The sequence below is a fragment of the Petaurus breviceps genome, unplaced genomic scaffold (genome assembly GCF_028583685.1).
Source record: "Petaurus breviceps papuanus isolate PSGF00001 unplaced genomic scaffold, PetGlider_PUasm1.0 173, whole genome shotgun sequence".
NCBI lineage: Eukaryota > Metazoa > Chordata > Mammalia > Diprotodontia > Petauridae > Petaurus > Petaurus breviceps.
Window position 1 is genome coordinate 33,861,594 of NW_027185759.1, and position 15,546 is coordinate 33,877,139.

At 38.8% G+C, this 15,546-nt stretch overlaps 1 protein-coding gene across 1 annotated transcript in view; it reads right to left on the reverse strand.

The window, feature by feature from the left end:
* Window positions 1–12,368, reverse strand: part of SPATA16 (spermatogenesis associated 16) — a 267,544-nt gene extending 255,176 nt beyond the window's left edge. Inside the window, exon 1 of the mRNA XM_069083668.1 lies at window positions 11,751–12,368. Coding sequence (XP_068939769.1) covers window positions 11,751–12,368 — 618 coding nt within the window. The remainder of the gene's footprint in view (window positions 1–11,750) is intronic.
* Between the last annotated feature and the right edge of the window lie 3,178 nt (window positions 12,369–15,546).

Consider the following 15,546-nt stretch of genomic DNA (forward strand, 5'->3'; position numbering starts at 1 on the left):
GAGATGTGGTACCTCAGAATTGTTTTGATTTGCATTTCTCTAAGTGATTTAGAGCATCTTTTCATATGCTTATAGATGTCTTTAATTTCTTCCTCTGAAAACTGCCTGTTCATATCCTTTGACCATTTATCAATTGGGGAATGACTTGTATTCTTATAGATTTGATTCAGTTCTCTGTATATTTTAGAAATGAGGTCAGGAAAATCTTTTTGACAGCTGAATGCAAGCTGTACTGGAGTGGGCAGGAAGACCAATCACCAGGATATTTTAATAGTGCTAGGGTGAGGTATGAGGGTCTGCACCAAAGTGATAGCTCCATCAGAAGACAGAGCAGGGGGAATATATGAAAGATGTTGCAGAGGTGAAATCAGCAGCTCTTGGCAACTTATTGGAAATGAGGGATGAGAGAGAAGGAGGAGTCAAGGATGTGTAACAGCAAGCCCCCTAGCACACCCAGAATGGCCTATTAGCACAGGTTCTTTGATCTGCTTTTCTTAAAGGGAAGCAACTTTTAAGGGGTCAATAATCTTCTTTTGATTACATTCACTAGTTCAGAGGGAAAGGTCAGCACCCTGAGAATGAAGAAAATACAAGCATAGAAATTAGCACAAAGACCAATAGACAGGGCTCTAGCTATCTGAGCATAGCAATATTGCTATATGCTTTACGTACGTCACTGGATCAAGGGAACTCAGACAGCATCTGAGTAATTGGGGGGCTCTGAACATATGGCTACTCAGTACAAACCAGGAAATCAAAATATCCTTCTCATAAGTGAACACCCAAAGCAAAATACCAACTCAGAGTATATATACACTTCTCAACACCGGAAGGCATCACAACCCTTGGGACTCAGTGCTTAATTAAGTTAGTACCAAAAGGTTTGAAATCTTTCGTACAAGCAAGCCTCCCCCTAAGCAAGTTCCTCACCCAATGGGCTCTATGTGATTCAGGATGTATCATAGCTGGGCACATAAGCCTATTAATGGGCAGAGAAGATCTTATATCCAATTAACCTTACAGGATGACACCCAGATTATGAGCCTGAATGGCTGGGAGGATGGTGGTATCCTAGACAGTAATAGGGAAATCAGGAAGAGGAGAGAATTTGGGAGGAAAGATGTGACATGACACCAATAAAATATTATCAAAACAAATGATACAATGGATAGTATTTTTTTTCAGGGAGATAGGGCAATCTCCTTATAGTTTTACCGAGATTTAAATCTATCATCATCTCTCTCATGTACAATTTAAGATGTCTATAGGATTTTCAGCATCTGGGTGGCTCAGTGGCTAAGACACTGGACCTGGAGTCAGGAAGACCTGAGTTCAAATATGGTCTTAGACACTAGCTGTGTGATCTTAGGCAAGTCACTTAACCCTGTTTGCCTCAGTTTCCTCTTCTGTAAAATGAGTTTGAGGAGGAAATGGCAAACTACTCCAGTGTCTTTGTTAAAGAAAACCCCAAATGGGGTCACGAAGAGTCAGATATGACTGAAATGATTAAATAACAACAACAAGACATTCAGGTTGAGATCTCCAATAAGTAGTTAGAAATACACAGCTAGCTGGCAGCAGAGAGGTTGTGGCTAGATGAAGATCTGACAATCATCAGCAGAGGCATGACAATTGAATCCATGGGAGTTAATGATCTTTAGTTTATTCCTTCAGGAATTCTGGTTTTTCTCTAAAGGTTTGTAAATAGTTTTCTCCTAATCTGACATAATATGGACATTGGATAACTTATTTCAGTGCCTGGATCACTAAAGACCAACAATGAATGACCTTAATATCCTCACGGCTACTGTACAATGATGAAACACACCTGCTCTATTATACCAATAACAACAACAGTAATCAAAGCCAAAGTCAAAAGGTTAAGGTTGTATGAAGAGTCAAACCTGCAAAAGAATAGAATAAATGATTCAACATCAATCAAAAACTTTACTATAGAGACTTAGGAAGTAAATAAATCAGAGACATGAGAAAATCCCTGAAGAAGGTAGAATGTGGAAAATTTCTGGCTAATTACAGTGTTGCAATAAGTCCAATGTAATAAAAATACAAGTTGGATCAAATGAGAGAGAAACCTCACATGTTTTTAGCTTAATATCACAAATAATCAGATGGTTATATCAAGGAAGGGGAATGAAAATAGCTTTTCTGCAAAAAAAAATGGTGGGGCTGCATGAGATTCATAATTATTGGATCAAATGCTTCATGTTTGGTTCATGAATTACTAACAATACATTTCACCAACTTCTTTGCATATTTAAAATTGATCTCACCTTTCTTACATATCTTGGTCATACATCAACTATGTACGACCAAGGGGCGAGAATGACAAGTCCTACATATAAACGCCAAATATGAGTTCATATTGTTTATTTAAAAATTAAAAAAAAAACATTCACAACTTGTATCACTTAAAAAACACTAGGAAGCTAAGACTGAGTCAAAAAGTACCTGTGGTGTAAAAAGCAACATATTATCAAAAAAATATCAATCATTGACTAACCTACCCCAAAGCACTATAACATCTATACTGCTAATATGGATTCTCACAGTGCCTTTGTTTCAATTCTTCACTCATGGATTATTTAAATCATATATATATATAATTTTGATGTGAGAACACATTAAAAAAGTATTTTCTATTTTAAACCATGACACCGATACAATATCAAGAACAATAGATAGTATTTTTTTGGGGGGGGGAGAGAGGGCAAGCTGTAAGGGTTATGGGATTTAAAGATCTTCCATGCCCCGTTGGACTTGCTGATGTAGCAGGAAGGGGCGGAGCAAGAGGAAGCGGAAGCCAAGCTAGCGTTCCTGCGTTGGCTGGCGGTGGTGGTGACGGCGGCAGCAGCAGAGGCAGTGGCAGCGCGAAGCCCTTTTTGAGTTAGGACTGCTAAGGACTTTCTGCTAAGGACTCCTGCTGAGGACTGCCAGGGGCCGGAGCTGCTGGGAGCGCGCTTCCAGGACGCTGGGTGGTTGCTGTGTGTGGGGAGAGGAGGACCTTTGCCTGAGGTAGCCTGTTCTGTTTTAAAGGCTTGAAAATGTGGGTGCTTTCTACTTTATCTACCTGTGCCAATATCATAACTACTCTGATGGCTTTCACTTTCTGGTTTTGGGACTCAGTCTTTTGGTATCTTAATAAATTTTCTAGTTTATTTCCTCATATGGCAAACATGACGTATTTTGTAATGGATAATTATATCAGCATATTTGTAATCTCTATAGGCATTGTGAATATGGCATTGCTGATACACAAGCCCATTATAATTTTAGGTACTTAAATCCATTATCATCTCTTCTAAATAAAACTAAATATGGCTTCCCAAAAGAGAGGGAGTCAAGGCAAAACACCCTAATAATCACTTCATGTTCATGTACATAAATAACTGCAAATTATATGACTCCACTGAGAAACACTAAATGAGCTTCTTCATCTCATAGTCCTTCTCCTTTGAATCAAAATGTCACTTTATCCAATATGTGCAAACTTCTTCATATGCCCCAAGGAAAAATAAATGACAAAAAGCTTCAATCTTGAATCTGGAAGTCAAATTGAGGCAATAGTGGTGATACTTATAAATATCTTGATCTCTTCTAGGAAGAACACAAATACAAAGTTATCATAAAGAAAGCTGAGACTGAATATGTTAAGAGACTCACTGGTATACACAAATAAAAGCTAAGTGAACATATTGAAAGCAACGAACACTCATGGAATAGCAGTCAATGTACACTTTTGAAACTGTGAAGTAGACCAAACAGATTTAGGAAACATACTTGGAAAAACTCATCAATGAGAAAAAAGACAGGACTCATAAACCTAAGGCAGCTATAGAAAGATTAATATTTCCTTTCCAAAAAAGCAGTAAAGGATCAATAAGGAATTTTGGGGTACACAATCAGCAAATCAAAACTCTCCAGAATAACTTCTGAAGCAAGCAGCTGTAAAGTTTTAGTTAACAAGTACACATCATTGAATGGGTCTGATCTAGGGTAACTGAAATTGAATTAATTACAGATGGATCCTAGGAAATGGTTACAATTCATGAATGGAATCAAAAAGTCTTCCATGGGCAACATCCACGTGGAGTCCAAAAACAACTTGTTGACAAAGAAGCATCAAACACATTTCTGAGTCAAGCCAATTTGCTTGTGGAGATGGAGGAGTTTATCATAATATTTCAGAACCAGGCTGTTGCCACCAGTAATTGCAAATAGAATATCTTTACGGAGCTTGATTACTGTACAGACCTCAAGATGTCTTGGAGAACCCACCCAATAAACCATAGTAAAATCAGATCACTGTCATAGACCAAGCTGCTATCCAAAATCATCTGACAAAATATCAATCTATTAAAAATAATATTTTAAATAGGTGTCACTATACCAAATTCTTAGGCTCATGGAATGTAAAGCTTTTGCAATATAGAGACCTATCAGAAGAGATCAAAGTCATATGAGAATTGGATTAAAGCACAGGGTCTGTGCTTAGCGTTCTTCTTGTCCTATCTGGGACTAGAGTGGAATTAAAGACTCTTCCATGAGACCACAGAGGAGGAGCTTGTATCTTAGTATTTTTCTTCAACCACAAAAGCAATTATTCTGTCCACCTGTGCAACAGTCGCTAGTATATGGAATATTAAAAAATAGCAAGGTAGTGATGTCACAGGATTGATTCTATATGAATTCCTTAGAAAAAGAGGAGTTGTAGAGAAAATAGGGTCACAAAGGATGGACAATAATGGATGGACTGAGATTAGCATTGTTTTAGGGAACATACAAACTGATAAAATTTCTACAGGACCTACAGATAAATAGCTTCTGCTAGGGGTTCTTAACTTGAGGTCTATGACCTTGTTTTTATTTTTTAGATATTTTTTTCATTTTTAAAAATTATTTAAAATTTGAATTAAACATCAAATAAAAGAAGCAGGTTCATATACATAGTAAAACAGAATAAGAGGATCACACATGAAACTGCAGTTTTCTATTATGTATAACTTGCCTTTCTTTTAAAGAATATTTAGTTCAATTTGTTGTTTTAAAGCTATCTTGCTTGTCTGTACTTCTTTCTAGCCTTCTTTATCTTTTCTGCTATGAATTAAAAAAGGATGCCTTGCCTTATCTCCCTTCCCCTCCCTTCCCCCTCTTCTCCTCTCCTTTTTTCTACTCCCTTCTGTTCTTTTTCTTTCTCTTATCCTACCCTCCCTTCTCTCCTCTACTAGGTAATAGTGAGAAATCCTGAGTATTTGATGTCCACAAAGCAATTCAAAGCATGCCAACAAACACTGAAATATTAAGAGTGATTAATACAGAATGTGACATTTTCTAGGGCAATAGTATAAGCCCACCATTTTTCTTCATTGTGTTTAATTAATTATCACCACTTAAGAGTAGAACTGAATATAGCTTTCAAGTCAAAAAGGCAGTTCTCCTAAAACACTGCATTAATCACTTGAGGTACATGGGTGACATAAATTATATGATTCTGATAAAAAGCACATAAAACAGTTAGTTCATCTCATGGAAACTTTCTACAATGATATCAGTGTGTCATTTGGAATTCTGTAAAGGCAAATTCTTTTTTTTTGTTTATTTTTAGTTTTCAATATTCATTTCCATAAGATTTTGAATCACAAATTTTCTCCCTGTCTTTCCCCTACCCACCCCCAAAATAGTGATCCTACTGAATACCCTTTCCCCCAATCTGCTATCTCTTATATCCTCCCCCATCCCCTCTCTGACTTTCTAGTAGGGCAGGATGGATTTCTATACCCCAGTGCCTGAATATCTTATTTCCCAGTTGCATGTAATAATAGTAATAATAATTTTTAAACATTTGATTTCCAGTTTCTTTCCCTTCTTCCCTCATCACCCACCCCTATGGGAAGATAAGCAATTCAATATAGGTTGTACGTGTGCAGTTACACAAAACATTTCCACAGTAGATATATTGTGAAAGACTGACTTTATTACCCTCCATCCTATGCCACCCCCAACTTATTCTATTTTCTACTTTGACCCTGTCCCTTTCCAAAAGTGTGTGCTTCTAACTATCCTCCCTCTCTAATCTGTTCTCCCTTCTATCATCCCCCTTCTTATCCCCTTCCCCTCTACTTTCCTGTAGGGTAAGATACCCAATTTAATGTGTATGCTATTCTCTCCTTAAGCCAAATTCAATAAGAGTAAGGTTATCCCATTCCCTTTTACCGTTCTATTCTTCCCCTCCATTGTAATAGTTTTCTCTTGCCTCTTTTATGAGAAAATTTACCCTATTCTGTCTCTCCCTATCTCTTCTCATTATATTCCTCTCTTAGCTCTTAATTTTATTTTTTAGATATCATCCCTTCCTATTCAACTGATCCTGTGCCCTGTGTGTTTACATGTACACATATATACACACACTCACATATGTATTTATATGTACATATACCCTCCTATATAAACATATATGTGTATATATATATATACACATCTATATTCCCTTTAACTATCCTCATACTGAGAAAAGTGTCACGAGTTACAGTTATAGTTTTTCCATGTAGGAATGTAAATATTCAACTTTAATAAGTTCCTTATGATTTCTTTTCTCTGTTTACCTTCTCATGCTTCTCCTGCTTCTTGTATTTGAAAGTCATATTTTCTATTCAACTCTCATTTTTTCATCAAGAATACTTGAAAGTCCTCTATTCATTGAATGACCATATTTTCCCCTGAAACATTATACTCAGTTTTGCTGGGTAGGTGATTTTGGTTTTAATCCTAGCTCTTTTGACCTCTGGAATATCATATTACAAGCCCTTTGATTCCTTAATGTAGAAGCTGCTAGATCTTGTGTTTTCCTGATTGTTTTTCCACAATAGTAAAATTGTTTCTTCCTGACTGCTTGAAGTATTTTCTCTTGACCTGAGAACTCTGGAATTTGTCTATAATATTCCTAGGAGTTTTCTTTTTGGGATCTTTTTGAAGAGGTGATCAGTGAATTTTTTCAATGTCTATTTTGCCTTCTAGTTTTAAAACATCAGGGCAATTTTCTTTGAGAATTTCTTGAAGGATGATTTCTAAGTTCTTTTTGTTTATCAGGCTTTTGGGTAGTCCAATAATTTTAAAATTATTTCTCCTGGATCTATTTTCCACGTCAGTGGTTTTTCCAATGAGATATTTCATATTGCCTTCTATTTTTTCATTTGTTTGGATCTGTTTTATAGTATCTTATTTTCTCATAAAGTCATTAGCTTCCATTTGCTCCAATCTAGTTCTGAAGGAATTATTCTCTTCAGTGAACTTTTGAAATTCCTTTTCCATCTGTCAAATTTGGCTTTTTAAGGCATTCTTCTCCTCTTTGGCTTTTTGAGCCTCTTTTGCCATTTGAGTCTATTTTTTAAGGGGTTATTTTCTTCAGTCAGGTTGTTGACTCTATTTTCATGATTTTCTTGCATCATTTTCATTTCTCTTCCCAATTTTTCCTCCACTTCTCTTACTTGATTTTCAAAATCCTTTTTGAGCTCCTCCATGGCCTGTAAGCAGCTCATATTTTTCTTGGAAGCTTTTGATTCAGGAGTTCTGGCTTCGTTGTCTTCCTCCTGTTCCATGCTTTGATCCTTTTTGTCCCCAAAAAAGGAATCTAAGGTTTGATTGCTCTGCTTGCTTTGCTTTCTCTGATTGCTCATATTACCAGTCAATTACTTGACTTTTGAGCTCTTTGCCACAGTAGAACTCTGCTTCCAGAGTGAAGAGTTTTGTCCCAAATTGCTGAGGTTTTTGCAGCTGCTGAAGCTATTGGGAGGGTGCCCTCTATGCAGCTCTCACAAGTTCTGGCCCACTGGCCACACACCCCAGGACCTTCACCCAAGACAGCGATCCAGATCCAAGGAGGTTAAAGCAAGAGTGATTACTCTCTGAATAATGGTTGCTTGGTCCCCCTACAATCTGCAGGCCAGGTGCTCTGGAGGCATGCAGGTGGGGCAACAGCTGCAGCTCCCACAACTCTACCACCTCTTGCCCCTCGGGCAGAGGCTGGACCATTCCTTTCCTTTCCAACAGAGTTGCCAACTAACCTTTTACTTGCTCTTTGGTGTTTATGGGTTGAGGAGTCTGGAAGCCACCACGGCTGTTGGTGATTCACTCTTCTGAAGTCTGATATGGCCACCACTGTTTCAGGGATGCCCTGAGACTAAAACTGCTGTACATGGGTCTGTGCTCTGCTCCCCGTGCACTGAAATGGACCCTTCCTATAGGCCTGCTGGGCTCCCTTCAGCAGGAGATTTTTTTTTCTCTCTGTTACTTTGTGGCTTCTGTAGCTCTAAAATTTGTCTAGAGTCATATTTTATAGGTATTCAAGGTAGTTGTTGGGGGAGCTTACAGAATTTTCTGCTTCCATGCTACCATCTTGGCTCTGCCTAGATATATTTTTATAATTGTATTGCAATATAACCTATTTCCTTTGTGATCTTACTTAATGAATTAAAAAGCATGATTCTGAGAAGGTACCCACAGGTTTCACCAGCCTGACTGCCAAAGGGGTCCAGGATACATGGAAAAAAGTTTAAGAACCCCTGATCCACTCTCTGGTTACTTTTCTTGAGTCATAACTCTCTCCACTGATAGGGCAGGCATTTTCATTGTCAGGTTCTTGGGCAATGACAATTGGGGGATGTGACTCATTTTCCAAGTTTTAGATGTCCTTGTAGAGAGACAATAAAAAGAGCCCCAGCTTGGGAGGTGGGAAACTTAGGTTCTGGTCCTGGTTCTTCCACTCACAAACTGTGCTGTTTTTGCCTCTGGGGCCCAGTTTCCTCTCTGATGTTCTCAGGATGGGAGGTTTAGGGAGATTCATTCTTCATTCATGAAAGTGATTTAGGATACTTCTAGGATTCCAATCGGAATTCTAATTTATACACTTGGTGGAGTTAAACCAGACATAAATCTGATAAAAAGAGCTTAAAAAACCTGGGTCATCTGAGGCTTTTCTTGATCTTGGAATAACACAGCAGAAGCCTAATTCCTCATGAAATTCTTACTGTGATTTTAACAGTCATGAACATTTTCTTTCATTTAACGTGTTTGTCTTTTTGCCTTTTTTGGAATAAGAGAGCAAAGGAATAGGTAGAGTTGCTGGACTCTGATAGAAACTACAGAAAGACCTGTCTTTGAATTTGACCTCTGATACTCAGAATGCATAACTCTAGGCAAATCAATGAGATACAGTTTCATCCTAGGTGATATTAAGATCCTTATGCCTGCAGTACCCCCTCAAAATCTCATTGTGAGTATTGGGGGAGAACACGTGTATAATGCACAGCTCTGCCCAATTCTGCTAGTGAATGCTGCATGGCTGACTCTTCTATGCCACAAAGTCAGTGGCATACAGGCATGGTCATAGCCTGAACCTTACTCTGCCTGGTCACCCCCAAGCCTTCTATTTCCATGTCCCAGAACTCTGAAATTCCCTTATCTAATCACATTCTTTTATCATCAAACCTCTTCCTATGTCTTATTACCCCAATCCTATTCTTCATCCTCACAGTGACATCTTACCACTCCACCCTTAGTAAACTGACCTGGTCATCAGTCTCTTGCTTTCCTGGTCTTCACCCAGGGCCAACCCAGTTCAATTCTATACTATGCTCTACTCTTGACTCCTCTGTTTCCTTGTCCAACTGCCAATCACATCTTGCCAAAACCCAACTCTGGATGATTCCCACCATTCATGTCCTTATCTCCCACCGAAGTGCTGCTGAGTGGAGCCAGAAGAAGTCATAAAACCAGGATGGCAGAGTCCACTTGATATTTCTGAGTGAGCCAAATATTTCACTCCTCCCTCAATTATTATCTGTCCTAATCACCATAGCAGTGATTACAAACTTCCTCTTCTCAAACTTCCCATTACCTGTAGGGTTAACATATTTGGCATTATTTTCATGGACACATCTGGGAGCTGCCATCCTCAGTGTGGAGGGGTGAATGGGCTAGTCATGGTGGCATACATTTGTAGTCCTAGATGATGGAGTTGCTGAGACTGGCAGATCTCTGAGATGCAGTAGGCTAAGCTGAAGATGTGTCCACACTATGTTTGATATCAATATGAAGAGTCTTTGGGAATGTGGGACCATCAGGTGGTCTACAGAGGAACAAACCAGCCTAGGTTTGAAATGCAGCAGGTCAAAGCTCTAGTGTTAATAAGTAGGCAGATCAAGTCTGTGAGTATCCCCTGCATTCTAGCCTGGGTAAGATGGGAAGACCCAATCTTAAAAAAAAAAAGGTAGGCAGAGAACCTTGGAGAACAATAAGGATGCACACATAGATATAGATACAGATAGAGATATATATACACACACATACACAGAGTTTATATATGTGCATATGTATATTTATGTGTGTGCACATATGTGTGTACAATACACACATACATGTAGACAGCATAATGTTCAAGGTTCCTTCTTTGCTTAAAAGTTTGAAAAACACTTAATATAAATTTTCTCATGTATAATAATAATGTATATATGCATACATATTGCTCGAAATGTAAGTAATACATATCGATTACTTCAAACATATATGTATATTGCTTTCATGTAAATATGCATGTATGTATATATACTTATCCAAGGTTCACAAAGTGCTTTATAGACGTCACCTTACAATGCACACATATGTGCACATGTGTATACATGAATGTGCATGTGAATATATTACACACATGCGTTTATACTTACATTTGAGAAAATGTATACAGAGTATTTATAAACCTTAAAACAAAGAAGGGACCTTGGACATTATGCTATATATGCCATATGTATTTTACACACACATATACATACAAATACATATGCTTATACACATATGCACATATCACATATACATGCATATATAAACACTTGCATACGCAGTATAAATAAGCATATAGATATACATGTATAGTGTGTAGAATGAACCTGTGATTTTGCTGATATATGCAGCTTCTAGATGAGGGCACTCCCTCTATCAATACAGGTTGATACTTTCTATACAATTGAGAATCTGAGAGTTGCCTGGTGCACTGAGGGAGGAAGTTATTTGTCTAGCGGGTGCTAGACAGGGGATTTGAAGTCACGTCTTCTGACTGGGAGACTAACTCTTATCTACTACCTTGCCTCTCAAAGCAGCATATAAATAGCAGCTGTTATTGTGGTGGTGGTAGTTGTTCAATTAGCCTGGGCTTGCAATTTCACTGGTTTAGGGAACTCCAAGTATGGAAATTTCATCCACTGAACCACAGATTTAGAGCTGGAAGAAACCTTAGAGATCTTCAAGTCCAACTTCCTCATTTTACAGATGAGGAAACTGAGGCATTGAGAGTTTGTTTTTTTAAGATTTCCAGAGGGTATCTGAAGCAGGATTAATAAAAACTCAGACCTTCCCAGCTCCAAGTCCAGTGGTCAAATAATTTAGTCTTAGAGAGTTGCCTTGTGATACTGAAATTAAATTATTTGTCCGCATGGATCTGAGGGAGGACATAAACCTCGGTGTTTCTAACTTCACTGTGCCACCCTCCCTCTCATGAATCACCATGTTTGTCAATTTGCAGGTATACATAACTGGCTGTATATGGACAGTGTCCCCCACAGTCCTGGCAACATCAAACATTGATCTTGGTTCGTTTCAATGACCTCCAAACTACTGCGGGCCACCACAATCTCCTGCCCTCTGCCACCCTCCATTACCGATCTGAACTTTCCTAATTTTCATACCTCAAGGGCTGTTCTGAACTGCCCTGCTGCAATGGAATATTTCTTCTGCCTGTAGCAGGTGCTGGCATCCTTTAGGGTGACCTGGAGCCATTTGTCAATCTGAGGCAGAAAGCTGAAATGAGGTGTGTTCAGAGAGTTCACCATTTCAGTGGCTGGGCAGGTGGCCGGTGAGCTGGTGGACACCAGTGACTCCATGAACTCGTAGGTGACGTCTTCCTCGTCGATGTAGACCAGCTTCATCTCCACATCCATGATGTTCTTTAGAGGGATGTGAGGCAGAGGCAAAGTCATCAGCTGGCTCTCCAGCTCCATGACCCGGGCTTCCCTCTTGAGCGGTGGAGGCTTTTCCTCACTCTCCATCCTCCTCTTGAGCCCGCATCTGTCCAGCTCGCTGCTCTGCTTTTCTTTCAATGTCTTTGTCAGCTTGACCCTCTCACACCCCATGTCCCCCTGCTTCTCGAAGGGGCAGCTTTTCTTCATTTCCTGGGGCACGTCCAGAGCATGGAGGGGGCTGGCCAGCATCACAATTTTCTTGTTCATGTTCATCTTTGAAGCCAGCTGATCATGGAAGGTCCTGTTCCCGGCATTTTCTAGACTCCTGTTGCTCCCTGAATCCATTGGATCTCCTGAATATTCCTGTGGGTAACTGGGGGTGGGGAGAAAGAGTTGTTAAAAACAGGTTAAAACTGTCTGACCATTTGAGTCACTGACACAATCCACTTAAGCCCACTGCTTTATTCATCATAGGTAATCACATTTGATACAAACCTCTGGCTAGAGCTTTTGCTGTCTTATTCCTTTACCTAGGGCTGTATATGTTTCTATAATAAAAAAATAAACCCTCAAGAAGTTGTTTTCAGAAATCCATTTTAGAAAATATCTCAAAAATAATCACCCGTAGCCAAACAACATCTACTGTTCATTTTTATGGGGTGCCAGAGATGCACCAAATGGGAAGGTCTTAGGCACATCCACTGAGGACAAAAAAGAAAAAAAATATTCATCTTGATATTAATTTCCTCAAAAAAGGCAGGTGGCCTAGAACTCATTATAAAATACACCACTCACCTGTATAATAGGCTTTGGAGGAGAAAGAATTCTCTTAGCCACAGCTGGTGCCAATGAAAGGCTTCCAGAAATGTGGGAAGCAGATTTTCCTCTCTCATTTTTCCATTAATAATGAAAATGTTAATTTTACACAGCTTTTAACACCATTTTTTTCAGAACAGGATCCCTTTTTGTCTTATTTGTTTATTAATTTATTTATCTCTAAGTGTAAAGAACTTGACCTTCAATTTCATGTTAATGCTTAAGCATAAGCCCATATTATTGGTTCAGGGTGCTAACATATATAGAAATGTTATGATATCCAGTATGCTACATATAAGTGGAAACTGTAAAGTCACACAGATAGAAAACATTGCCAGAAATCACAATTGTTTTTAAAAATGGGAAAAGTCATTCCTAAGGACATAGGATCATAGATCCTGAGACGGAAGGTACATCAGAAGGCCATTTAGTCCAGTCCTTTTGTGGTGTAGATGAAAGAGGTTCAATTGCCCAAGATCACCCAGGTAGTAAGTGTGATGTGTGTGTGTGTGTGTGTGTGTGTGTGTGTGTGTGTGTAATCTGAACTAATTTAACTCTTTTATTTTATAGATGAAGAAACTGAGAACCAGGGAAGTTAACTGACTTGTTCAAGATGACCCAGGTAATATCAGAAGTGGGATTTGAGTCAACCTGACTCCAAGGTCAATCCTCTTTTCACTGTAGGGCTGGGTGTATTTTCTCTGCTACTGTATTTGTTTCAGAATACATGACATTACTTTGGGGCCAATCAATCAACAACCATACATTACGTACTTCCTATATGCTAGGCAGGTAATGTGCCAGGTGCTGGGATACACTATGGCCCTCCTCCATTAATCATTATTATTATAGTATTGGACAGTTTTTTGAAACCTTTCCAGGAATTTCATCCGATTCTCACCACTTTCCTATCCCCACCTTACAGATCAGAAAACTGGTCTAGAGGGTTCAAGTTACTGGACTACACTGTCAGGGAATCATCACAGAATTAGTGCCAGGACAAATGATTTTGGATTCCTTGCTCAATGTTCTTTTTATTAAGGAATACCAAAAAAGGAAGGAAAGAACAGATGAGTGACATATCAACATTAGATAAAAAGCCTTTGTCTTTCTCTGGTGCATCGGTTTCTCCACAGCACCAAACAGGAGTTGCTGCCCTTTAGAAAAATGTCATGACTTAGAAAGCTGAGAGATCGAGGTGGCAAGAGTTGAGTCATTTGACCTAAGCTGAACTCTCAAGTAGTCTTTAAATGCTCAAGAGTTGGAAATCTTAAGTCTGCTTAGAACTACCCTTCAAAAAAGCCAGAACTCTGACATGGGAGGGCTTCTTTCAAGCCAGTCCAACCTAACCAGCATTTACTAAGTACCTACTATGTGCTAGGCACAATGACAAAAGAAAAAACTGTTCTTGTCCTCCAAGACACTAGACATTCTAGTGTAGCTAAACCATTACAACCAATGCCTACTTTCCTTTATTCTACATTCATCTGTTATGTGCCTAGTGTGTGGTGGGCATTACATGAGATTCTGCAGAAATAAAGACATCTCTATCTTTGAAGAGCTTATATTCTACCGATGGGAGACATAAATTCATATTAAAATATGAGAACTCCAGAGTAAGCCCAAGGTAAAACAGGGTGGAATGCCTGAGTCAGAGAGAAATGGCCTTGTACAGGATGCATGTGGGTTGAGTTTGGAAAGAAGCAGAGATGAAGAGGGAGTGAGTGCGTATCAGCCACAAGGGTCAGTCTGTGCAGCGGCATTGGAGAAAGAAAAGGTAAGGAAAGGAAAGGGAAGAGGAAAAAGGACAAAGGAAAGGAAAGGAACCATATGGCCAGAACACAGAGTATATTCTCTGCCTTTAACTAAAGACATTTGAAGAATTATGGGGTCAAATGTGGATGGTGTGGCTTGGAAAGTATGGTTCTCTGCCCATAACTAAAACAGACATATTCCTAAAAGAAGTACAGAACTCCAGAAATTCTCATGGCTAGTTTTGCTATGATTTAAAAAATTTGCTTTTATCACAATTTTATTTCACTTTTATTAAGATATTACATTATAGTTATATGCTATTATAGTTGTACAGTTGTTTCAACCATGCCCAAGTCTTTGTGACCCCATTTGGGGTTGTCTTGGTAGATAGAGGAGTGTTTTGCCATTTCATTCTCCAGTTAATTTTACAGATGAGGAAAATGAGGCAAACAGGGTTCAGTGACTTGGCCCAGCATCACTGGCCACAGCTATTAAGTGGCTGAGGCTGGATTGGAACTCACGAAGATGAGTCTCTCTGACTCTAGACCTGGTGTCCACTGTACCATGTAGCTGTCCATGGTATTATATTACATATGGTTATTACATTGAATGTAATATATATTTTAATATAGAATGTTATATTTTGTAATTCATCACAAACACAAAATTTTAATGTACAAAGAACAAAAAAGAATTACTTTATATGTGTAATGTAATGCCAAGGAAAGGCAACTTCCCAAGGTTCAAAATACCAGCATAGATGCTCTCCATTTTATTCAGTGACAAACCAAGAACAGAGAAGGTCAAAACATGACATCATTCCAAATACAGCATTTACTAAGTGTGATTAAATAATCTCCAAGTACTACCCCACCCCAGGACCTTCCAATCATTCAATCAATTACAAAGTCCCTGGTCTAAATACTATTCCTCCCCTAGGCTGTACCTTCAT